The following is a 24,328-nucleotide window of genomic DNA, read 5'->3' as shown; positions in this document are numbered from 1 at the left end:
AATCATTAGAGAAATGCAAATCAAAACTACAATGAGGTATCACCTCACACCAGTCAGAATGGCCATGATCAAAAACTCTACAAACAATAAACGCTGGAGAGGGTGTAGAGAAAAGGGAACCCTCTTGCACTGTTGGTGGGAATGTAAATTGATACAGCCGCTATGGAGAACAGTATGGAGGTTCCTTAAAAAACTAAAAATAGAACTACCATACGACCCAGCAATCCCACTACTGGCCATATACCCTGTGAAAACCATAATTCAAGAAGAGTCATGTACCACAATGTTCATTGCAGCTCTATTTGCAATAGCCAGGACATGGAAGCAACCTAAGTGTCCATCGACAGATGAATGGATAAAGAAGATGTGGCTCATATATGCAATGGAATATTACTCAGCCATAAAAAGAAATGAAATTGAGTTATTTGTAGTTAAGTGGTTGGACCTAGAGTCCTAGAGGTTGGACTTGAGGACACGGGCAGTGGGAAGGGTAAGCTGGGACAAAGTGAGAATGAGAGAGTAGCATGGACATATATACACTACCAAATGTAAAATAGATAGCTAGTGGGAAGCAGTCGCATAGCACAGGGAGATCAGCTCAATGCTTTGTGACCACCTAGAGGGTTGGGATAGGTAGGGTGGGAGGGAGATGCAAGAGGGAGGAGATATGGGGATATATGTATATGTATAGCTGATTCACTCTGTTATAAAGCAGAAACTAACACACCATTGTAAAGCAATTATACTCCAATAAAGATGTAAAAAAAATACTGTGAACACATGTAAAACACAGTATCCTGAAAACATCTTATAATAAATTTCTTTTTTAAGAGAAAAAAAAATAGAGAGGTTCATGTTCCCAGGGATCAATCAGCTCTTCACGCAACAAATACTGGCACCTTCTATGCACTGGGCACTTTTCTAAGCACTGGGGACACAGTAGTGTACAAGAAAGACCAAAAAAACCTGCCCTCAAGTGGCTGGCAGTCTTATTTAGGAGAAAATACATAATTGTCAATAATGAACAGAGTGATATGATCCACCAGGCAGGGTAGGGGGTGGAGGGAATGGCTCTACATGAGAAGGTGACATCTGTGCTGAGATTGGAATGCAAGAAGGAGCCAGCCATGGCAAAAGTGCTCCAGGTGAGGGAATAGCAAGTGCAAAGGTCCTGAGGTGAACAAGTGCTTGAAAAAGCAGGGAACAGAAAAGTGGCTAGTGAGCCTTGGCCAAAAGTGAGAGTAATCATGGTAAAAGTGTAGGCAGAGAGGAAGGTGATAGACCCTACCTGGGTGGAAGCAGTTGAGAGAGCCTGGAGAAAAAGTGCACAGACACTGTCAAAAGAACCTTGCGGTGTTGAAAGGACAGACTTTTGGAGTGATGATGGCAGAATAAAAGATGGGAGGCAGCAGTGGGCAAGATGGTGACTCCAGGGAGACGTTTGTTCACAAGCTGCTTGGGTTCCAAAGACTCACATGGAAAATCTGTTAGATCATAAGGGATGCCATCTCTTGGGGGGAGGTGGGGGCGGTGGCCTCCCCAGGCCCTCCGTGGCTGGCTGCAGCCAAAGCTGCTAATTTAAAAGACAAAAGGAGGGTCTTTCTGCACTAAAAACCAGCCAGCTGCACTGAAAAAGAAGCTCCCTGGGACCAGACCTATTTTTTTTTTTTAATATCAACTAGGCTAGCATTGTCCAACTGCTTCCCTTGAAAAAGAAGAAAAAAACAGTGCTCTGATTCCCAAGCAGGTCTTCTTTAAAGGCCAAGTTTCAATTTAATTGTGATGTCTTAACAACCTGCTATCCTTTTTCTTTTTTAACTTAGTGTAAACTAAGGCCTCTTGATGCTTAAAGGTTTACCCTCCTTAGGACAATACCAAACTGTTATCAAGCCTTACTACGGGCCTGCTCTGTTCTAAATGCCTGCTATATAATAATGCATTGAATTTCACCTTTGTCAGAATCCCAGAGGCAGGTGTTAATGTTATCCCCATTTTACAGACAAGGAAACTGAGGCAGAGCAGAGAATAATGCCCCTCCTCCAGAGTCACAGAGTCAGTGAGGGTCAGAACTGCAATTTGTACTCCTGCCATCTGACTCCCAGCCCAGGAATTCAAGCACACTCCAGACCAAAGACAGCCGGGCCCCACACTTGACCCCAAGATCCACCTGAAACCCTTCAGCCCTCCTGGGAGTCATTCAAGCCCTGAGACCCATCGTCTTTCCCAAGCGCTTTGTGCATGAAAAAAGAAATCGCCATATATGTAATGACTGAGTATTATATGATGACAACTGGATTCTAGATTTGGGGCTGCCTTCCATTTCTCAGTCCACCGCGAGCAGGAAGGGTGAGGCCAGGAAGTGGGAATGGGGAAGGATTTGCTGACCGCTTCCCCGACCTCCGCTGTTCTGCGCTCACCGGACTCGGGAGCCACAGTGCCACCTGGTGGCTATTGTGGCAGTTGCAGGTAAGAAGAGGTGAACTCAGGGGAGTGTGGGGTCCCCCTGGCCTCCGTCTCCCCACGCAATGACCAAAGTTGGCTGCTTATGGAGCACTTAATCTGTGCCAGGAGCTGTTCCAGCCCAGGGGTGCTCAGAATTCTTCTGCAAAGGTCCTCAGAGTAAAATTTTTTGGCATTGCATGCCAGTCTCTGTTACAAAGACTCAACTCTCTAGCTGTAGCCCAAAGAGCAACAATCTGCACACAAACCCACCTGGCTGCATCTCAATAAAACTTCATGGTTACTGAATTTTCAATCTCATAGAATTCTCACATATCAAGAAATATTCTTCTATTTATTGTTTTCAACCACTTAAATATGTAAAAACCTTTCTTAGCCCATGGGCCATACAAAAACAGGGGTCCAGCTGGATTTGGCACCTTGACTTTAGCTTGCTGGCACCTGTTCTAGAAGCTGGGAACCTAGTAAAGAACAAACCAGAGAAAAATTGCTGCCCTCATGGAGTCAGTGGAGAGAATACAGATAATCAACAAAATAAAAAGCCAGATATATGATACATATGAGTTGGTCATCGGTGCTAATGAGAAAAATAAAGTAAGGCAGGGGGAATTGACATGTATAAGGCCTGAATTTTAAATAGGTTGGTGAGGAAAGGCTCACCGAGGAGGTGACCTCTAAGTAAATGCTAGAAGGAGGCGAGGAAGGAGCCATGTGGGTATCTGGGGGAAGAGCATTTCCAGTAAAGGGAACAGCCAGTGCAAAGGTCCTAAGGCAGGACAACCCTGATGCGTTTGATGAACAGTGAGGAGACCCACGTGGCTGGAACAAGTAAGCAAGGTAGAGGGTGAAAAGAAGTGAGAGCAGGGAGGTGACAGGGACTTGAGGACCTTGGGGAGGACTTTAGTTTTTACCTGAGTGAAGTGGAAGCCATAGCAAACTTAGAGCAATCTCAACAACCATTGAGGTCACCTTCAGGTTAAACAACTCTCTTTGGGGTCCAGTGGCATTAATCATTTTACCAACAGTCTCATATAATCCTAAAGAATCCTAATTTTCCCACTGAAAACCATGGAACTGTTCTGTTGGATGTTGAAGATGGAGGCATTGGAGGGGAGGGGCAGAGAATAAGTGGGAAAATTGATTCACTAGAAGAATCAGTGTCTCCTTCCTTACCTTGCATATCCTCTCCTCTCAGCTCAGGCTCTGGGGACCAGACAATTCAGGCCACCACCCTCAGCCCCAGCTGGTGACCTGCAGGATGTCTAGACCTGAGTCCTCACATCCTAGAAATGGCCAGTTCTGACCTAGGAGTCAAGATCATGCCATCCCTGCCCTGGTTGAGCCTCCAGATGCCTTGGTAACCCCTGGGAACTGTTTGCCCATCTGCATAAGGAGCAAAATAATAGTAATAATAATAATAACAACAACAGTACCTACCCAAGCTGCTTCATGATTCTACTGCATGCATGCAGTAAGACAAGAAACTTAAAAACACTTTGGAAAACAAAGACATGCCACACAGTCTTATTTATAACAATGGGGATAAGGATTAAATAAGTTAATATATATAAAGGGCTTGGTGCTGTGCCCCACACATAGTAAGTGCCCATAAATATTGGATATTATCATTATCACCTCAGTGTAAGTATTATTCATGATACTCATTGCAGTTTGCTTAGCTCTCCTCTCTCCACCCTCCATTCTCCCACCCACGTCCTCTATTTGATGATGATGATGATGATGGCGGCTCAGAACTGGCTGCTCAGAACTGGCTGCTCAGACCGTGGTCCACCGACAGTAGCATTGGCTCCAGCTGGGAGCTTGTTAGAAAGAAATGCAGAGCCCCAAGCCCCAGCCCAGACCTGCTGAGTCAGAATCTCCATTTAACAAGATCCCCCCTCAGGTGTTCAAAAATGCAGTAAGGTGTGAGAAGAACTAGCCTGGAAATTTCTTCCTCAGGGAGGCCTTCCCGGCTCCCCCCGGACTCTTGCTCAGCCCTTTCTGGGCACTATTCCTGCTTGTCACCATTTGTTTCATGTTGGTTTTTCCTGCTGAGTGGAGAGTGTCATTCTGGAAAGAGCTGACTATTGACTGATGTGTTCCCAAGGCCCCACATGGAGCTGAGAACAGAGGTGATGTCCTAAATATTGGTGTAAGGAAGAAGGGGGGAGAGGAAGGGAGGAGTGAAGGGGTGAGGTAAGGTGGTAGGGTAGGCAGAGAGGAGAAGGGAGGGAGGAGGGAAGGGGATGAAGGGGAGGAGGGAAGGAGGAGAGAGGGAGGGGATGGAGGGGAGAAGGGGAGGAAGGAGGGGGATAGAGAAAGGGGGGAGACAAAGGAGAGGAAGGAGGTAGATGGACAGAGGAAGTGGGAGAAGAAAGGAGAAGGGGAGGGAGGAGGGAGAGGGATGGAGAGTAGGAGGGAGGGAAAGGGATGGAGAGGAGAAGGGAAAAAGGGAGGAGGATGAAGGGGAAAGGGGGAGGAGGGAGAGGAATGAGAGGAGGGAGGTAGATGGAGGGAGAATGAAGGAAGGGGAAGGAGAAAGGGATGCAGGAATGAGGAAGGGAGATAGAGTAGGTGGAGGGGAGAAGGGAGGGAGGGGAGGAGGGAAGGGGAAGGAAGGAGGGAGAAGGGAAGGGGAGGAGGAGGGAGGCAGCATCTCCTCACTCAACTCTTCGTGCAAGAACCTCCAAAGTGGGTTAGGTGCACCCCCAGTGAGTACATCTGTGAAAGTATGGAACCAAATTCTCGAACTTCCATGTCTGCTACTGTTTCATCTACAATGAAGCACTGGACTTTCTTAACCCTTCATGTTTGGTTGACTAAATCCACTTAGCTGCTTGGCAGCAACCCTCCCTCATTCATTCTCATCTGGTGCCTTCATTCGACAGATATTTACTGAGTGCCTATGGGTGCCAGCCTCCGTTTCAGGTGCTGGGGACACAGTCGAGCATCCTTGTCAGGGACGTTCTAGTGGACAAGACAGACAAGAAACAGGATAAAGAACCGTGTCGTGGTGATGCACTGTGGTCTCCTGAGACCTGTGTAAATGGGCTGATGGATTGGGATATTGGCTGGCGAAGTGGAAGATCCCTGCCTGGAAAGAAAGGGTTGAAGGAAATAGTAACAAGAGCAGAAAGGAACAGTGAGAAATGGCAAAGCTGGGTCTCTGTCCCCTCCTGGCACCAGGACTCCATCAGTCACAGGAAGAAATAGAAACCATAGTGATCTCATTGAGTCTCTATCAGAAGATGGCCAAAAACCGCTACAAATTCTCATGAAGACATTTTGAAATGTGGAGTCATGTTCGCTATGGTTAGCTTCATCTTGGTGGGCACTGTGCATGGCTGGGATTCCTAAGGATGGGCAAAGCTGCCATAGTTAACAGGATTTGAAAAAATAAAGTTTCAAACAGATGATTCAGAATGGGGCATATTCTATAGGACAATTGATGTGGTTTATTCTACGATAAATCACAACAGGATAGGAAAACGTGAGGTGTGGGAGAGAGAGAATCCTCGTAGACTAAATAAGACTGTAGAATTACCATATGATCCAGCAATTCAAGTTCTATGTATAGACCCAGAAGAGTTGAAAACAGGGTCTTGAATATATATATATATATATATATATATATATATATATATATATATATATATATATATATATACACCCATGTTCACAGCAGCATTTGTCACAATCTCCAAAAGGTAGAAACAACCCAAGTGTCCATCAGTGGATGAATGGATAAACAAAATGTGGTCCATCCATAAAATGGAATAGTATACAGTCTTAAAAAGGAAGGAAATTTTGACACATGTGACTCCACGGATGAACCTCAAGGGCATTACACTAAAAGGACAAACACTGTATGATTCCACTTAAATGAGGTCCCTAGAGCAGCCAAATTCATAGAGACAGAAAGTAGAATGGTGGTTGCCGGAGGATGTGGGGAGGGAGGATTGGCAGTTAGTGTTTAATGGGGACAGACTTTCAGTTTCCCAAAATGAAAAGAATTCTGAAAATGGATGGTGGTGGTGGTTGAACAAAATGTGAATGTATTTAATGCCACGAGCTGCACACTTAAAAATGGTTAAAAGGGTAAATGCTATGGTATATCTATTTCACCACAACTTAAAAAAAAGAGATATGGCCACCAAATGCAGGACACTGACTTTCCGGACTCAAAGAAATCAACTGTAAAAAAACAAGCAGGGAAATTTGAATGTGGGCTGGAAATTAGGTGATGTAACAATCATTGTTAATTTTGTCAGTGTGATAATAGTAAGAAAATGTCTGTGTGCTTTAGACATGTAGTCTGAAGTTTGTAAAATCATATAAGGTCTGGGATTTGCTTTAAAATAGCTCAGAAAATAGGAAAGGAAAATGGATTTATGATGTAAGTCTGGCAAAATCTTGATAATTAGTGTATTTGGGTGATGGGTTGGTCGGGTTCACTGTGCTCTTCTCTCTGCTCTTAGTGTATTTGAACATTTTCAGAATAAAGAGCTCTTACAAAACACAGTGTTTGAGGGCTTCCCTGGTGGCGCAGTGGTTGAGAGTTCGCCTGCTGATGCAGGGGACAGGGGTTCGTGCCCCGGTCCGGGAAGATCCCACATGCCGCAGAGCGGCTGGGCCCGTGAGCCATGGCCACTGAGCCTGCGCGTCCGGAGCCTGTGCTCCGCAACGGGAGAGGCCACAACAGTGGGAGGCCCGCGTACCGCCAAAAAAAAAACAAAAAAACACAGTGTTTGAAAAGTGAAGGCAAACTTCTAAAACACAATAGCGGGGGGAGGGGGAGGGATAAATTAGGAGTTTGAGATTAACATATACACACTACTATATATAAAATAGATAACCAACAAGGACCCACTGTATAGCACAGGGAACTCTACTCAATATTATGTAATAACCTATAAGGGAAAAGAATCTGAAGAACTATATATAGAGTTACATATGTAATCACTTTGCCGTACACCTGAAACTAACAAAACATTGTAAATCAACTATACTTCAATTAGAAAGTAAAATAAAATAAAATTTTAAATAAAAATGAACCTAAAAATTAAATTTAAAAATAATAAATAAATAAATAAAAATTAAAATGTGTAACACACACAAAACACGATAGCAAAAGTGTTTTGTACCATTAAATTTAAAAAATTAAAACTGTTTAAACATATTTATCTCACTGATGTCTCATCCTTTGGGCATTTCTATTTTTATGTATATTTTATAGCGCATATAATAAATTCAGCAGCATACTTATATAATCGATAAGAAAAATATATACATTATGTGCGTGCTGAAAATGTGTTTGTTTTACTGGTAGGGGTAGGAACTCAGAAGTTTGGAGATCGTAGCTATAAAGACCCTTCAAGTCTTTTTATGGTCCTAGAAAGTGACTGGAATGGGAAACTGGGGCATAAGTTAGCCATTCAAGGAAGTTGTGATGGAAATGGCACTGTAAGCAACGTCTCCTGATTCTGAATACCCTACAATGCTTCTCTCTTTCTCCCTGATGTGGCTGACTTTCTTATTTTCTGAGTTATTTAAGAGAAAATCCCTGCCACTTACTGTTGTAGAAACTCTTCAGCCAAATGATTAAGAGTTTGAGTTTGGGACTCCGACAGGTTGGGGTTTGAATCTCAGTTCTACCAGTGTCTAGCAAGTTACTTCGCCTCTCCCAGCCTCCCTTTATTCATCTGTAAATTGGGGATAATGTAGAATCTACAGAATGGCAGAGTTATGACAAGACAACAAGATCAAAAGTGTCTGGCATACAGTAGGTGCCCAATAAACATTAGCTGTCATTATTATTAGAAATTATAGTTATCATTTTCCTTGGGCAACAGGGTTTTTAAATTCTTTAATTCACTGTGACACTTTTCCTTATCCTAAAAATCTATTTTCAGTGGGTGTGCAGAAATAACTCACTCTAACCCCTTAAAGAAGCCTCATTTTCTGCGAGAACGAATCAAATTTCTTTTTCAAAAGAAAATAAAAGGGGCTTCTCTGGTGGCGCAGTGGTTAAGAATCCACCTGCCAATGCAGGGGACATGGGTTCAAGCCCTGGTCCAGGAAGATCCCACATGCCACAGAACAGCTAAGCCCGGGCGCCAGGACTACTGAGCCTGTGCTTTAGAGCCTGCGAGCCACAACCACTGAGCCTGCGTGCTACAACTACTGAAGCCCGAGCGCCTAGAGCTTGTGCTCCTCAACAAGAGAAGCCACCGCAGTGAGAAGCCCGCACACCGCAACGAAGAGTAGTGCCCACTTGCCACAACTAGAGAAAGCCCACACGCAGCAATGAAGACCCAATGTAGCCAAAGAATCATTTATTTATTTATTTAAAAAAGAAAGAAAATAAAAGGAAACAGGAGGAGAATGGAAATAAATGGAAAGGGAGGGGAGAGAGAAGGCGAGTCCTGGAGAGGGGATAATAGAGGAGTGGTATTTAGCATTGCAGCTGCAGATATTAGGTGCACCCTGGTTACTTATGAAATGATGGGTGGGTGGATGGATGGATGGATAGAAATATGGACAGGCGAATGGATGTAAGGATGGATGGGAGGATACATAGGGAGATGGATGAATGGATAGATGCATAGAAAGATGTGTGAGTAAATGTGTGCAGGAAGGATGGATGGAAGGATGGAAGGATGGATGGATGGATGGATGGAAATGTGTGCAGGTGAAGGGGATGGATGGGGACATGGATGAATGGATACATGGATAGAAAGATTGGTGAGTGGATGAATGGATGATTGGTGAGTGGATGGGTGGGTGATGGATGGATGGACAGGTGGGTGGGTGGCTAGATGTGTGGAAGGAGAGGAGAGATTGTCAAAAGGAAGACAGCATGGGGAAAGAAAAATAAAACTTGGTCACCACGTTGCCTTTCTATATGATGCCTGAATGTGCCACCAGATGTCAGCCTAACCTAAGGAAACCACTTCAGAGGCCACATTGGCTCCACCTTTCTCACCTAACCTGAAGCCCTCCAATTCAAAATGAGCACTGGCTCCTTTTGATAATACAGTTTTCATTGCACTCTGTACTTACACACCCCTCATCAGCACACCCCAAACCCAGCTGGCATTTATAACCCAGTTCCCCCTTCCAGCAGACAGAAGGAAGCCTGGTGAAGACATGTTTAACTTCCTAGAGGTCAGACTGGCTGGCCTGAAGTGGGTGGGAGAAGGGATTTCCGGGTCCCCAGGAGTGATTAGTGTCCTCGTCAGCCTCACCTCCAAGAGCCCTAAACTCATATTTACATCCCGCTTCCCTGCTGTCTGCCCAGGAATCCACTCAGCTCTGAGCCTTGGCCAAAGAAGCTCTTGAGAAAAAGAAAAAGAAAAAAGTACCAGCTCTCCCTCCATACGGGGGGACTGAACCTTCACACAAACCGCCTTTAACCCTCCAACACCCTAGAAAGAGAGACTTCAGGACTGGTGATCGAGCCCAGAGAGGTCACTTGCCCAAGATCACACAGCAGAGCTGTCTCAAAGCCCACCCTTCCACCCTATGGCAGATCCCAGGAGAAGACCCACTTTGGGCATCACTGGCAAAGAGAAAGAGGTCCCAGGACCAGAGTCACCAGAGTCACCACATCCTCCCAACCGGGCACCCACCCCCTTCCCACCCCACTTCTCAGGTTTAGGCTCAGGGCTTAAGGTGGAAGTGTGATTCCCTCTGCCCCCCACCGCCCCCCCCAGAAAGTGGCATTTCTCATCCTGGTTTGGAAATGTCCATCCCATTGGAAAGATTTGCCAACCCCTCTGAGTGGACACTCACAGAACCCCGGAGCAGAGTCCTGCGAGCACGCCCTGCCACGCCCACAATTAACCCCTTTGTTGCTGCCCCCGTGGGTGCCCCAGGGGTTCACAGAAGGGACTCCAGGCAGCGGGTATGGCTCAACAGGCTGGGAAGGGATTTGAGATTTCAGCAACCGGCACAGCCATATGACTCCGCCCCCGCACGCCAACCCCCACCTCCACCACCACGCCGCAGAAGCTTGTCAGAAACAAGCGTTACCTGACCCCAAGAAACCCCGTTTACTGCTCCCCAACCCGGGTCCCTGTCCCGGGCTGGGGCTGGCCGTCCACCCCGTGCATACTCACTCCCATTCTTTCCTCCTGGCCTGGGGGGTGCTGTGGATTTTGTGCGCCTGGTGGGCCAAGATGACATCCCGGTGGTCCACCACGCCGCCCCGCCGCTTCAGGGGAGGGCCCTTGCAGCCGCCGCTCATCAGGTGGGTCCGCGCGTCCTGAGGGATGCTGACTGTGCCCGCGGGGGCGCCGTCCGTACCTGCAGGCCCCAAGCCGCGGTCGTGCAGGGCATCATAACTGCGGGGCGAGAACATGGGGTCCGGGACCCGGGAGGCCTTCGACATCCATGGGCCTCACGCAGAAATCCCAGGGTCTTCTGCCTCCAGCCCGGGATGAAACTAGAGGAGGAGAGAGAAGAGAGCGAGAAAGAGCAAAGGTAAGGGGGATGCAGAGAGCAAACACAGGGAGGAAGAGAAGGGAGGTCGGAGGACCGCACAGGGGGCTGGCCTCCTTCACAGGAAGTCAAAATACACCCCAGGCCGGGCCCAACGGGATTTAGTATTTCCTTGGCAACTCGGGGCTGGGAAGCCAGTTCTTAGGAGCTGCCCAGCAACAGAGGCAGCACCATGGAGCAAAAGACCACGAGGCTGTGTCGCAGAACACTCGGTCCGCCTCCCAGGTGCCCACCACGGAGGGTGGGACCCCGTATTTCTCAGCATCTCAGTGTTGCCCTAGGCAAAATGGGTCATCAGGAGCCTGCTTGTTCACTCTCGGCTGGTCCCTGGGTCCTGTGAGCTCCAGAGTGTCATCTAGAAAACTACAAGGGCGAGTTCAAAGGTCGTTTTTAAAATCCACACAGGGTATGGCCATCTGTGAGTGAGCCTGCTCTTTGCCACCTTGGCTGGTTCTTTAAAAAGAGAAAAGGGACAGAGTTCTTGCCCCTCATGAATATATCAGGTGGATATTCAGCCCCAGAGGGACTGAGAGCCCAGAAAAGATCTTTGTCTCCATTTCATTCACGTATTCACTCAACAAACGCTGAGCGAGCAGCCACTGTGTGCAGGCCTTGCACTGGGTGCTGGGGACACAGTGTAAATGAGACACGCAGATGTTTCCCTCTTCGTGGAATGGAGATTCTAGAAGGTGAGGTGGACGTTGAACAAAATAAGTACATCATGTGGAGATTAGGAGTTGAAAAGTGCAGTGGAGGGTAGTTAAGCAGGAAAGGTATATTCATTTGCCGGAGTTGCCATAACAAGTACCACATGCAGGGTGGCTTAAACAACAGAAATTTATTTCCTCACAATTCTGAAGGCTGCAAGTCTGAGATCAAGGTGTTAGCAGGGTTAGTTTCTTCTGAGGCCTCTCCTTGGCTTATAGATGGCTGGCTTCTCCCTGTGTCTTCACATGGTCTCCCCTCTGGGTATGTCTGTGTCCTAATTTCCTCTTCATTTTACCTTAATTACCTCTTTTTTTTTCTTTTTCCCCCCAAATGGTAGGAGAACTTTATTTTTTTTAAAGTCCTCTTGGGCTTCCCTGGTGGCGCAGTGGTTGAGAGTCCGCCTGCCGATGCAGGGGACAAGGGTTCATAACCCCGCACCAGTCCAGAGCCTGTGCTCCGCAGCAGGAGGGGCCACAACAGTGAGAGGCCCGCGTACAGGAAAAAAAAAAAAAAAAAAAAGGAAAAAATCCTCTTTTTAACCTGGCCCCTTCCCCCACCACTAGAAAGCAGGTTTATTGCTGAAAAGGAATCCATTTATTTGAGCATACTCTTTTTAGGCAATTTCAATTTCTTCCACTGTCGTAACACCACTCTGTATTTCTCACTGCCAGTCTTCTCTTTAAACACTTTTTTTTTTTTTTCAGGAGACTCTGCATCACCGTCTCTGTTTCTGCTTCTTTATCCTCTCCCATTAGAAGATCCAACCTATCTCCCACTTTCACCATTCTGCTTTTCTTCCATAATTTTCCCCCATTTAGCCTGAGTTCACCTTTGTGGGGTTTACTTTATTTCTTCTGACATCTAGGCCTAGCTTCTGAATAACATCATACTGAAAAGACTGAGCTACTTTTGCTCAGGTCTTTATAGTCTTTGACCACAGTGGGTTGTCCTCAGGCTTCTCTTCCTGCTCACTCATTATGGTCATTCTCTTCATCAGAGTCCCCTCCATCTTCTACTTTTTGAAGAGTCTTTTTAGTGGATTCCTTAGAGCTTATATGACTTTTGAGTCTTATGGAAAATTGGAAAATATATTCTGGAGATATTAAAAGCCTTGGGAGTCTCAGTGAGACAATGTTACAGAAAAGTGTTTTATGGGAATTCCCTGGCAGTCCAGTGATCAGGGCTCTATGCTTCCACTGCAACCGGTTCAATCCCTGTTCGGGAAACTAAGATCCTGCAAGCTGTGCAGTACGGCCAAAAAAACAAAAATGTTTTATAATGTGACGCATTTAACTTGGTACTAGAAAAACAAAAGTATTGATTCCAGGAAGCACAGTGTTTGTGTGAAGGTGTCTCCGCAGCGTCCAATCCAGGCATCTGACTTTCTTTAAACACTGCTGGGCAATCTGACACTAGCCATAGCCATGGTGCAAATGACCTTCCCGGATCCTCAAGGTCAAGGGAAACTGGACACCAGCATCTTTGAGCTCCCGATCTGTGCCTGCAGCCAGCAGGAGCAGCCAGGCCCAGAGGCAGACAGTCTCAGTCCACTGGGCTCCCACGGACCCTACAGCCCCCGGGGTCCACAGGGCATCCCAAGCTGGCCAGACCCGGGCAGGATGTGAGAGACTCACAGGGAGACCTGGCAGGAGTGTAGGCAGGGAAGAGGAGCCTTAATTATGTCTTTAAAAGACCCTCTCTCCAAATAAAGTCACATGCTACTGTGGGTTAGAACTTCAACATATGAATTTGGGGGCAGGAGATACAATTCCGCTCACCGCAGAGGATGACAGGAAGTGGTGGGTGGGCTGATTATTGTATTAAATAGGGGGTCAGAGATGGCCTCACTGAGGAGCTGACACCTCAGCAGAGGCCTGAAGGGGGTGATGCAGTAGTTCTGCTGGGTATCTGAGAGAAGAGTGTTCCAGGCAGAGAGAACAGAACATGCAAAGGTCCCGAGGCATGGCTGTGTGTGACTTGTTCAAGGAACAATGAAGGGGCCTGGGTAGCTGTGAGTGAGGAGGAGAGTAGAGGAGATGAGGGCGGGGAGGTGACAGGGCAAATCACTCAGGACCTTGGTTCTTCTAGGAGTGAGATGGCCCATGGCTTTCAGATCCACAGCTCACCCAACAGCATATTTTTAACCTCAGACTGATTTTTTCCACCTATCAGCCCCCACCACTAGCCTCCCAGTGTCTGTCCAAGAAAAGTAAACCCACTGGAAGGCCAGCATGAATGAAGTAGAATCAGGAGCCTAAATCTCATACACAAATATTGCAAGAGTCACCTCAACACCCAGAGGTGTAAGGAGATGGGTGCAAAGAACCAGTTGTGGGAATAGAGGCTAATCTCCCTCCTGACTATTTCCTCTTGCTCTGCTTAAAGCCTTCAAAGAAATGAGAGCTCTCCCAGCCTCTCCTAAGAAGACCAACTCAATATCAGTTTAGTGAATGCTGTTACCCTCTGAGTAGGGTTGTGTTTTTTTTTCAAATCTTGTAACTAATGGAGTTTAATAGACCTATCTTCATGACACCTTTAAGCTTCAACTTACCCCCATGAAACCTTACTCTTAATCGCCGATGATCGTGAATTTATACAGCCTTTTGTGGTTTTCCAAATACATGCCCTTCACATTGAAAAAAATCCATTACTCCTTTCATAAGCACTTACACTGGAAGGCATTTCCCTTCCCATTTTACAGAAATAAAACTGAAGACAAAATGTGGGTTCAAGTGTCTTGCTACTAGGTTCCACTTCTACTTCTGGGAGTCTCCCCTCCCACCCCCCAAAATATGCTTACTGTGTCAATATTAAAGAAAGAATCCAGCACAGGGAACTATACTTAATATTTTGTAATAATCTATAAGGGAAAAGAATCTAAATAAAAAAAATATATATATATATATCACTGTGCTGTACACCTGAAACTAACACAACATTGTAAATCAACTATCCTAAAATAAAAATCAAGAAAAAAAAGACCCATGAGGACTTCCCTGGCAGTCCAGTCGTTAAGACTCTGAGCTTCCAGTGGGGGGGCGGGGGCGGTTCAATCCCTGGTCGGGTAACTAAGATCTCACACACTCCGTGGCACAGCCAAAAATAATAACAATTAAAAAGAAAGAAAGAAAGAGCCCAGCTTACAGTTTGGGTGTGCCATGTAGTATCTCCAACACAACTAAAACCCCAGAGCCCAAGCTTGATGGAAAAAGTTCCAGACGCCTACAGAAGGAGAATTTGTACCTGGGAAGATGTGAGGAGGAGCAGGAAAACCTAAGGCACACACCCAGGTGACATCTTTTGAGACATCCACCTGCTGGTCCCACGGGCCCAAGACAGGATGTTCCATTCCCTGCCGCTTTCCTACGGCACTTTGCTCCCAGTCTCCCCCATCTCATCACAGGCCCCCCTGATTTACCTTGATGCCCATATCACACATTGAGTCATCACTCATGGCTCTCCCTTTCCCTTCACTATCTGACTCAAACCTATCAGCGGATCCCATCAACTTGCGTCCAAAATAGATCCTGAATCCGACCACTTCCTGCCACAGCACAGCCTCCCTCATTGCTGGCCTGGACTTGGGAAGTTGCCTCTCCCGGGTCAGTTGGCTTCCTCACTCCCCACTCCCAGCCTGCGTTCTGCTCTGCAGTCAGTGGGGTCCTTCTGAAAAGAGTCAGTCAGCTCTTTTGCTGTTATAGAAATAAAAGCTATACCCTACAGGCTACCCTATCTGCATGACCCTTTCCCTTTCCCTTCTTCCTCTTGCCCTCTAAGCTCCACATTCACTGGCTTTGCCATTCCTGGGCTCTGCCAAGCTCATTCCGCCTTTGTAAATACTGTTCCCTCTTCCTAGAATGCTCTTCCCCTCATCTCTGATGGTTCAGCTCCCTCTCATCATTTAGGCTGTGGTCAGATGCAGGCACTCCCCACCACAGCTTCAATGAGGTCTTCCTCGTGGGGCTTTTTGTCTCGGGATGTTGGTGCCATACGTACAAGGATCTTGACCTGTTTTGTTTGCCATTGGGTCCCTGACACCTTAAATATTTCTTACCTGAATGAATGAATGAATGAATGGTCTTAGGGATGCGTCTACCCAAGAAAACATCATCAAGCACCTAGAAAACTGCTGCTGGGGCTCCAGGACTTCTCCTAAGTAAGGAAGGGATGAAGTGTGGTGGGAAAGAAGACTTATTCCAGAGCCAGGTCCAACCCCAGCACACAATCAACTAGCTGTGTGGTCCCCAGCATTACTTAATTCTCTGAGACTCTGTTTTCTCCTGCACAAGGTGGGGATAATCATAAATAGTACAGAGAGCCATTGTGAGGGGTCAGTGGGTTAACCCGTGGGAAGGCAGCACCCTGAGCACAGCACCAGGCCATGGAAAGCACTTGGTTAACACTGGCTCTCAGGTTGATATTGTGGCAGGTGGGTGGAGCCTGGAAGCTGGGGGAGGGCGGGGAACAGCTGCTCAAGCAACACCATCGAGTGTGTTCTGCAGAGCCCTCACAGGTGCTTTTAACAACAGAGCCCCACCTGTCCTGTGTGTACACACAGGAAACAAACACATCCCCAGCCAACGGGCACTTCCAGCCAGGTGTCCTTCCCTGGCACCTGTGGGGCCCCGTGACGAGGTGTGCTGTTCCCTCTCTCTGTTTGTCCAACCACAGTACAGAGAAAATGGCAAAGCGTGTAGGGTTTTCTTCCCCTAGAAGCAGCCAGTTTCCACGAATAGACGGTGCAAAGAGATGACAATGAGGAAAAAGCAAATAGAAGAAAAGAAGTGGCATTAAGCCTGAGGCCACAAAAAAACCTTACTGTCAATGTAATCAGAATAGAACTTCCCTGAAGTACCAGGTATCGCGTGTGTCTACTTCCCCGAATCCAAACTGAAACCACACTTGAGAGGGGGGTTGACCCCCATTGCCAAGCCTGGACCAGCCTGAGTTGCCATAGCAGCCAGATGGCACCTGAAGATGCTCCTGATTAATACAGGCTGGTTCAGGAGCTACAGGGGGAAGAGCAGGGAGGGAGGGACAGCAGGGAAGTCTGGGAGCCTTCTGTGTACCACCCCCACATGGACAGGGACATTTACACAGCTGGGCTGGGCACCAGGCTTCGCCACCCACAGGTGAAACTACTAAAAATTAGTAAAAGATATGGCACCTAAAAATAGAGGACTTATGGTTACCAAAGAGGAAAGATAGGGGGGAGGGATAGGAGGGATAGGATTCCAAATTAGGATTTTGGGAGTAACAGACACACACTACTAAATATAAGAAAGATAAACAAGGACCTACTGTAGAGCACAGGGGACTATTCTCAATATTCTGTAATAACCTATATGGGAAAAGAATCTGAAAAGGAAAAAAAAAATATATATATATATATATATATATATATATATATATATATATATTGCGCTTTTCCGTATACCTGAAACTAATATAACATTATAAATCAACTATACTTCAATAAAAAAATTAATTAAGGGAATTCCCTGGCAGTCCAGTGGTTAGGACTCCCCCCTCTCACTGCTGAGGGCCCAGGTTTGATCCCTGGTTGGGGAACTAACAATAAGGTCCCACAAGCCACACAGCACAGCCAAAAAAATAAATAAAAATAAAGTGTGATTTTTAAAAATTTAATACAAAAATAAAATTAAAATAAAAGTAGAGGAAAAACATTCTCTAAAACTTCACAGGCTCCTTAAACACATTAGAGAGGATGGGAACTCAAAAATGCCCCATGAGTTCCTTCATCCAGGAAACAAAAATAAGACCAGGCAGAGCCTGGAATGTAACCCTACAAGGCTTCAATCTATTCACTGGTGTGGGAGGATGTCTTTTTTCTCCATTTGGGAGGAAAATTTTTAAACTAAAAATGGCCAGTAATTTCACTCCTAAGTGCATCTAGCCACTGAAAGTAATGTTCATAAAGCTCTATTCATAGTAGCTTAAAACTGGAAACAACCCAAAGGTCCAACAAGAAAATAGTAAAATAGGGTGTGATGCATCCATCAAATAGAATACTACACAGCAATGAAAAAGAATATGCCACAGGCAGTGTGGATGATTCTCACAGACGGACACAGAGCAGGACCCACTGTGTGATTCCACTGATAATGTTCAAAAACAGGTAAAACTAATCTATGGTGATGAGAGTCAGAATACTGTTGACCTTTGGGGTGGAGGGGGTGTTGGGCTAAAACAACAAGGGAGCCTACTGGTAGGACTGCCAGATAAAACACAGGATGTCTAGCTATATGAGATATACTTATGATAAAAATCTATTCATTGTTTATCTGAAATTCAAATTTAACTAGCGGTCTCCTATATTTTTTTAATTTGCTTAACCTGACAACCCACTGAGGGGATGGAAATTCCTTAACCCTTTACCTGGGTGATGGTGGGGAAACAGTATACAGACGTGTGTAAAAATTCATTTGTGCAGTTTTCTGCATATTTGTTACATCATTACGAATATTTTTAAAGCTAAAATAATCATACTAAATTCATTAAGAGAAATTAGATATGCCCTTCCTCCTTACAATCAAGCTTTGAATTGGGCAGAAAAAGGGATATAAGCCAGATCTCCCCACCCAAACACAAGTCCCAGAGGAAGTGGGAAATCTACTCCCTTGTGTTACAGATAACACTGAGGTTCAGAGAGGTGCTATGGCTCACTCAAGGTCAATCAGCCTGGAGCAGACAGGTCAGGGATGTAGATCCAGGTTTCCTGGGACTCCCAAGGCCTCTCTCTGAGGTCCAACCCAGAGTCTGATACTGAGCTTTTTCCTTGCCAGGCCCACTTCTCCCAAAACATAAACAATCTGGGGTAGGAAGGATTTTGTCCCCCATGATCTTGGCACATGAATATGTTACATAACATGGCAAAAGAAAGTGGAACTAGGTTACATGCTTTAAAATAGGGACAGTATCCTGGGTTATCCCTATGGGCCCATGGTCATCACATAGGCCTTTAAAAGTAGAAGAGGGAGGCAGAAGAATAGGTCAGAGATGCTATGGAAGATGAGGCAGGAGAGATAAGAGGCATGAGAGGGACTTGACCCATGGTCATCAGTTCTGAGATGAAGGAACCACAAACCAAGGAATGCTGGTGGCCTCTAGAAGCTGAGAACAACCTCCGGCCTCCAGCCAACAAGGAAACAGGACCCCAGTCCTGCAACAGCTTCATACCAACTTCTGCCAACAGCCTGAATGAACAAGCAAACCGATTCTTCTCAGAGTGTCCAGAAAGCACACAGCCCACCAACACCTTGATTGCAACCCTGCCAAGCCTACCAGACTTTCAACCCATGGAATCTGTGGGATCATAAATGCATGCTGTTGGTAAGCTACTCATTTTGTGGTAATTTGATATGGCAGCACAAAAAAACTAATACACAATCCCAATCATGTAGAATAATTTTTTACAGAATTTGTAAAAACTGTGAGATTATTTATATGTATCCATATATACAGGTATCTATATAGATGCATATATGTACATAAACATATATACATAAAAGTCTGTGACTTTTTTTGCACTTAATAATATATCTTAAGTGACATTCTGCACCAGTTCCTATAGTGTTTTCTAATGACTCCATAGAATTTATCTAGTGTGGACATCTGGCTCTTTTTCATTTTTTGCTGTTCCTCAAAATGTTGTAGCCATCATTTTGTACATAAATCCCCATGAAGCTGCTACAAGTTTTTCTGTAGGATGAATTCTAGAAGTGGCCTTGCTATCAATATTTTAAAGATTATGTACGTTTTAAAATTTGACAGATACTGCCACCAAAATGAAGGCAACACCCTGGGGAATAGACAGTGATCAGGGACTAAACTCCCAGCTCCTCTTGAATTGGTATGGCCATGTGACTCATTTTTACCCATGGAATGTGAGCAGAAGTGTAGAGTATCACACTGGGCCAAAGATTTAAGAAGCAGGTGTGCCCTCAGTAAGTTCCCTTTCTCCTCTCCTGGCTAGATATGGAAGACATTAAGGACCCCCTGTGTGGTGGAGCCACGAAAGCATGGTGGCTTGGGTCCCTGAGTCACTGTGTGGAGGAGGAGAGCCATCTGCTGAATAAGAACACCCCCCCAGGGCAATCAGGTGAGTTAGAAACAAACTTCTGCTGTGTTTAACTTTTTATCCAACTGGGAACCTACCTGTTACAGCAGCATTCCTGACTTAGTCAGCTCGGGCTGCCATAACAAAATATCATAGACTGAGTGGCTTAAAGAGCAAATGTTTACTTTCTCACAGTTAAAAAAGCTGGAAGTCCAAGACGAGGTCAGTTCCTGGGGAGGGCTCTCCTCCTGGTTTGTAGATGACCACCTTCTCTCTGTGTCCTCACATGGAGGAGAAAGAGAGAGAGAACGAGTTCTCTAGTATCTCTTCTTATAAGGGCACTAATCCAATCATGAGGGCCCCAACCTCATGACCTTGTTTAAACCTAATTACCTCCCATCTCCAAATACCATCCCATTGGGGGTTAGGGCTTCAACATATGAATTTAGGGGGACATCAGTAAGTCCATAGCCTTTCCCTAACTAATATACTACTTGATGGAAGCAACACTGGTTTCATTCAATGAATGATTTTCTTGCGCTCTGAAATCTTTGCATTCAAGGGGAATCTACACAGGTGTGGCGTCCTGTTGAGAACACCAAAGTGTTCATTAAAAAGAGAGCTAATCATACAGCTCAATATCAAAAAAACAAACAACCCAATCCAAAAATGGGCAGAAGACCTAAATAGACAATTCTCCAAAGAAGACATACAGATTGCCAACAAACACATGAAAAGATGCTCAACATCACTAATCATTAGAGAAATGCAAATCAAAATCACAATGAGATACCACTTCACACTGGTCAGAATGGCCATCATCAAAAAATCTACAAACAGTAAATGCTGGAGAGGGTGTGGAGAAAAGGGAACCCTCTTGCACTGTTGGTGGGAATGTAAATTGATACAGCCACTATGGAGAACAGTATGGAGGTTCCTTAAAATACTAAAAATAGAACTACCATATGACCCAGCAAACAATCCCACTACTGGGCATATACCCTGAGAAAACCATAATTCAAAAAGAGACATGTACCACAGTGTTCATTACAGTGCTATTTACAATAGCCAGGACATGGGAGTAACCTAAGTGTCCATCAACAGATGAATGGATAAGGAAGATGTGGCACATATGTATAATGGAATATTACTCAGCCATTAAAAGAAGTGAAACTGAGTTATTTGTAGTGAGCTGGATGGACCTAGAGTCTGTCATACAGAGTGAAGTAATTCAGAAAGAAAAATACAAATACTGTATGCTAACACATATACATGCAATCTTAAAAAAATGGTTCTGATGATCCTAGGGGCAGGACAGGAATAAAGATGCAGATGTAGGGAATGGACTTGAGGACACAGGGAGGGGGAAGGGTAAGCTGGGACTAAGCGAGAGAGTAGAATTGACATATATACACTACCAAATGTAAAATAGATAGCTAGTGGGAAGCAGCCGCATAGCACAGGGAGATCAGCTTGGTGCTTTGTGACCACCTAGAGGGGTGGGATAGGGAGAGTGGGAGGGAGGCACAAAAGGGAGGGGATATGAGGATATATGTACACGTATAGCTGATTCACTTTGTTATACAGCAGAAACTAACACACCATTGTAAAACAATTATACTCCAATAAAGATGTTTAAAAAAGAGAGAGAGAGCTAATTATAGCGTCTCTGCAAGAAATCTTTTCCTTTCACCTCTTTCCTCTTGTTCTCTCAGCCTTCATTCTCTTTCTTCTACTTGTTGTTTGAGCTTCTGTTAGGCAGTTTCATTCCTTCCAATCTTGCTCTGTGTGCTAAGATCTGTCAATAAGCCAACTTAATCTAGCCCCAGACAAAACAAGGGTTGCTAAGACCCACGGAAAGAAATGGTATCCCCTCCTGAGTTCTAGGCTGAAGAGTGTGAAATTCAACAGACCGTGGTTTCTAACAACCAAGGTGAAGCTAATCCAAATGTCATTTTTAACTGACCTTCAAATGCATTCATCACTTTCCAGATGTTTTATTTGGCTGATAGTAAAAGTGATTTCCGGACCCTGAACAAACAATCTCCAGAGCAGGTAGCCAGGTAAGTAGCAAGTGTTAAGACTCTACCTAGAAGTAAAAACTTTTAACAGGGAACAATAAAAATGAAAATCAACAAGTGGGACTGCATCAAACTAAAAAGCTTCTGTACAGCAAAAGGAGCCATCAGCAAAACAAAAAGGCAATCTACAGAATGGGAAAGGATATTTGCAAACTATATATGGGATAAGGGGTTGGTATCCAGAATCTATAAAGAACTCATACAACTCAGTAGCAAAACAAACAAAAAAATTGATTAAAAAATCGGCAGAGGAACTAAATAGACATTTTTTTCCAGAGGAGACATGCAAATAGCCAACAGTCACATGAAAATGTGCTCAACATCACTAATCATCAGGGAGATGCAAATCAAAACCACAGTGAGGTATCATTTCACACCCTTTAGAATGACTGTCATCAAAAAGACAAGAGATGACATACGGTCACAAGGATACGGAGAAAAGGGAACCCTCATGCACTGTTAGTGGGAGTGTTGACTGTTAACAGGGAAACAATCCAAATGTACATCTATGGATGAATGGATAAACAAAATATCCAATGGGATATTATTTGGCCTTGAAAAGGAAGGAAATCCTGATACATGCTACCACATGGATGCACCTTGAGGACATTATGCTCAGTGAAGGAGGCCAGTCACAAAAGGACAAGTACTGTTTGATTCCACTTATATGAGGTCAAATTATAGAGGCAGAAAGTAAAATGCTGGGTGCCAGGGGCTGGGAGAAGGGGAAATGGGAGTTAGTGTTTAACGGGGACAGAGTTTCAGTCTGGGAAGATGAACAAGTTCTGGAGATGATGGTGGGGATGCAGAACATTATGAATGTACACGATATCACTGAAGAATTGTTAAAATGGTAAATGTTATGTCTGTTTTACCAAAAAAAAAAGTGTAGAAAAACTCTTAACAGGGGCTTCCCTGGTGACACAGTGGTTAAGAATCTGCCTGCCAATGCAGGGGACATGGGTTCGAGGTGTGGTCCTGGAAGATCCCACATGCCGTGGAGCAACTAAGCCCGTGTGCCACAACTACTGAAGCCCACGTGCCTAGAGCCCATGCTCCACAACAAGAGAAGCCACTGGAATGAGAAGCCTGCACACCACGACGAAGAGTAGCCCCCGCTCGCCGCAACCAGAGAAAGCCTGCGCACAGCAACGAAGACCCAACTCAGCCAAAAATAAAATAAATTAAAACAAAACAAAAAAACTCTTAACAGGTGATCCAAAAACATCCACCCATCTTCTTTTTTTTTGGCCATGCCACGTGGCTTGTGGGAGTTTAGTTCCCCAAGCAGGGATTGAACCCAACAGTGAGAGCACAGATTCCTAACCGCTGGACTGCCAGGGAATTCCTGATTTTCTTTTTTTAATTTATTTTGGCCGCACTGCACAGCATGCGGGATCTTAGTTCCCTGACCAGGGATCAAACCCGTGCCCCCTGCAGTGGAAGCTTGAAGTCCTAACCACTGGACAGCCAGGGAATTCCAACCCCCCATCTTCTTAAGGTACTTAAATATTCACAGTTACCCCAGAATTTCAGCTTTCTTGCCTCCCAGCATCAAATACCCACTTATTGAGAGCACCGATAAGTAGATCTAGACACAGACCAGAGCTTTCATGCTGATTCAGACAACCCAAAGCCACCCCATCTCAGGCAGTATGAATTCACCCCATACCCCACCTTTGCAAAGAGAAGCTAAGAGCAAGGTGAAATGAAAAAGCCAGAGCCAACAAGAGCTCTCATCGCTTGGGACCAAACTCCAGAATTGCCCCACATACATGAGAACAGAGCTAAATAAAATACCAGGCCAGATGGCAAAGGCTGAAGGCTAGGCTGAGACCAGCACGCCAGCATAGCCCTGAATACGGCTGCAAAGGTCCATCCCCTGGTGAGAAGAAACAATGTCACAGCTGGTCTCATTTTTCACCTGCTCGTTCAATTGCCCATCACAGCACAGGGATACACACACTCCCTCTCACCAGGATGAACAGATCCCCTGGGATCGCCGGATGATTTTCGCGGCTTCAGGACCCTGACTGGGATTTAGGAAGGAGAAAGGATGGGAGACCTCCAGAGCTTAAGCTGGTGGGCAGGATCCACGCGAGCCACTGAATCTCAAGCTGAATCCTTCTCCCAACTTCAGTTTCATGGCTCTATTACCCTCCCCATCACTCATTCATTCATTCATTCATTCAGCAATATTCATTAAGCACCTACTGTGTGTCCAGCACTGTTGTAGACACTGGGGACCCAGCAGTGAACAAAACAGACATGGTCCCTGCCCTCATGAAACTCACATTCTAGTGGGGGAGACAGACAAGAAACAAGATAAACAAGTAAAATATGCAGATGGAGGAAAGAAAACAGGAGAGGAGGAAAAGGAACAGGAAGGAGAATGTCATTTAGAGAAGGTGGTCAGAAAAGATCTTAGTGGGAAAGAAGCATTTGAGTAAAGATCTGAAGGAGGTGAGGGAGGAGCCATGAGGGTGGCTGGGGGAAG

The 24,328-nt window shown here is 45.3% G+C and overlaps 1 protein-coding gene and 1 pseudogene across 3 annotated transcripts in view; both read right to left on the bottom strand.

Annotated features, from left to right (window-relative positions):
* CACNA1A (calcium voltage-gated channel subunit alpha1 A) overlaps positions 1–10,852 on the bottom strand; it is a gene marked incomplete at both ends in the record, with an annotated part of 321,342 nt that extends 310,490 nt beyond the window's left edge. The window contains one exon of one of the 2 annotated variants that reach the window (XM_079702108.1): positions 10,581–10,852. In XM_079702108.1, coding sequence (XP_079558234.1) covers positions 10,581–10,852 — 272 coding nt within the window. The remainder of the gene's footprint in view (positions 1–10,580) is intronic. The other variant, XM_079702110.1, reaches the window with a different exon arrangement.
* A 1,412-nt stretch (positions 10,853–12,264) lies between these two features.
* LOC307052189 (mitochondrial transcription rescue factor 1-like) lies at positions 12,265–15,660 on the bottom strand (annotated as a pseudogene). Its single transcript has 3 exons — positions 15,597–15,660; positions 13,109–13,270; positions 12,265–12,832 (listed from the first exon to the last, which is right to left on the bottom strand). The product of its transcript is annotated as a mitochondrial transcription rescue factor 1-like (transcript).
* Positions 15,661–24,328: the final 8,668 nt, after the last annotated feature.

Source organism: Hyperoodon ampullatus (genome assembly GCF_949752795.1).
Source record: "Hyperoodon ampullatus genome assembly, chromosome: 4".
Taxonomy (NCBI): domain Eukaryota; kingdom Metazoa; phylum Chordata; class Mammalia; order Artiodactyla; family Ziphiidae; genus Hyperoodon; species Hyperoodon ampullatus.
The sequence above is the reverse complement of the archived record's forward strand: the minus strand, read 5'-3'. Positions and strand labels throughout refer to the sequence as shown.